This window comes from Emiliania huxleyi (assembly GCF_000372725.1).
Source record: "Emiliania huxleyi CCMP1516 unplaced genomic scaffold EMIHUscaffold_9039, whole genome shotgun sequence".
Lineage (NCBI taxonomy): Eukaryota > Haptophyta > Isochrysidales > Noelaerhabdaceae > Emiliania > Emiliania huxleyi.
In genome coordinates this window covers 1-1210 of record NW_005195269.1, presented here as the reverse complement: position 1 = coordinate 1210, position 1210 = coordinate 1, and the positions used below count along the sequence as shown (strand labels likewise).

General features: G+C 57.4%; 1 protein-coding gene across 1 annotated transcript; it reads right to left on the bottom strand.

Moving 5' to 3' along the window:
- Nucleotides 1-31: 31 nt before the first annotated feature.
- EMIHUDRAFT_259344 (hypothetical protein) lies at nt 32-685 on the bottom strand (the record flags this gene model as incomplete). The annotated part of the gene is made up of 2 exons (XM_005757441.1): nt 32-41; nt 396-685. The coding sequence occupies 2 exons, from the start codon at nt 683-685 to the stop codon at nt 32-34; spliced, it is 300 nt and encodes a 99-aa protein (XP_005757498.1).
- Nucleotides 686-1210: the final 525 nt, after the last annotated feature.

The window sequence follows — 1210 nt, the reverse complement described above, 5'->3', positions numbered from 1 at the left end:
ATACTTAGGCGGGGAGTCTGATGTCTATCTCCTAGAGCTGCCTAACGTTAAGAGTTGATCAGTGTTTGTGTTGCTATATAGTGTTAACAGCAACAACAGAAACAACTGCAATGGGATCCGCCACCAACAGTCGTTAACGTTAGGGTAGGCCGGCTGGACAACAAAAGGAGGGTGTGCGTCTGGCAGTTAACCCACGACGATCTCCTAGTGTCCAGTGCCTGCAAATAAAACCGTCCGCCGGGAGCGGGTTATTTTCGGGTTTTATACCCGGGTAGGGGGTGCACAGCGTCCCAATCTAAAATCTGAGGATTCAGGATTGAGGCATCGCTTCAGTGAGGCCAAAGTGAGTTTATGGATGTGTGAGAACGGTTCGGGACACGAGGAAGCACGCGGACCGACTCGTCGGCGACTCTGCTGCACGCCGTTTCAGAATTTTTCTCAGCGTGAGCGAGACGTGGAAGAGTGCCACCGTCGGGTAGGACGGGTCGGCCCGGAGCATCAGAGTAGCCGTCGTGGTCGCGGCGAGCAGCGCCGGCCACTCCGGCGCCGCGTCGGCAACATGGGAGCATGTCCACCGCCACTTCGCGGTCGCAGCGCTGTTGTCGCCCAAAACGCCGCTATGTACCTTTTCGGGCAAACCATCGAGCTGTATGTCGATTTCGACTTGACGGCGGCATGGAGGCATGCATGCCTCCATGCCGCCGTCAAGTTGGAGCCAGTCTGCGGCGACCACAGCGCTCAGAAAGGTACATAGCGAGCTTTTCAGAGTCAAGCGATTGCGCGAAATCCCACACTGCTGGATTTTGGGGCGCTGTGGGCCCCTACGTACCGTCTACCGGTAGACCGGGTAGACGGTAGACCATTTGGTAGACGAGAAATAAATAAATAAATAAAAACGGACACCTCTCTACTGTGAGATGGGTAAAAGGGAACAGGCCCCCGCCCTTGCGATCTTTGTGCAGGTAGACGAGAAATTCTGCGTGTTTCTTTTATTTCCTGTGAAAGCCAAAGCGGGATTGCCCCCGGGAGGAGTCGTCTACGAGGCGGCGGCGAGCGCAGGCGGCGGCGGCCCGGCGGCGCGGCGGCGGTTCGCGGCGCTGACAACGGCAGCAATCTGCGGCAGGCTGCTGCTAGCTGCTGCAGCTGCTGCTGCTGCTGCTGCTGCTCCGCTGCTGCTGATTGTGGCTTACATTTCTCCGATCACCCCGCC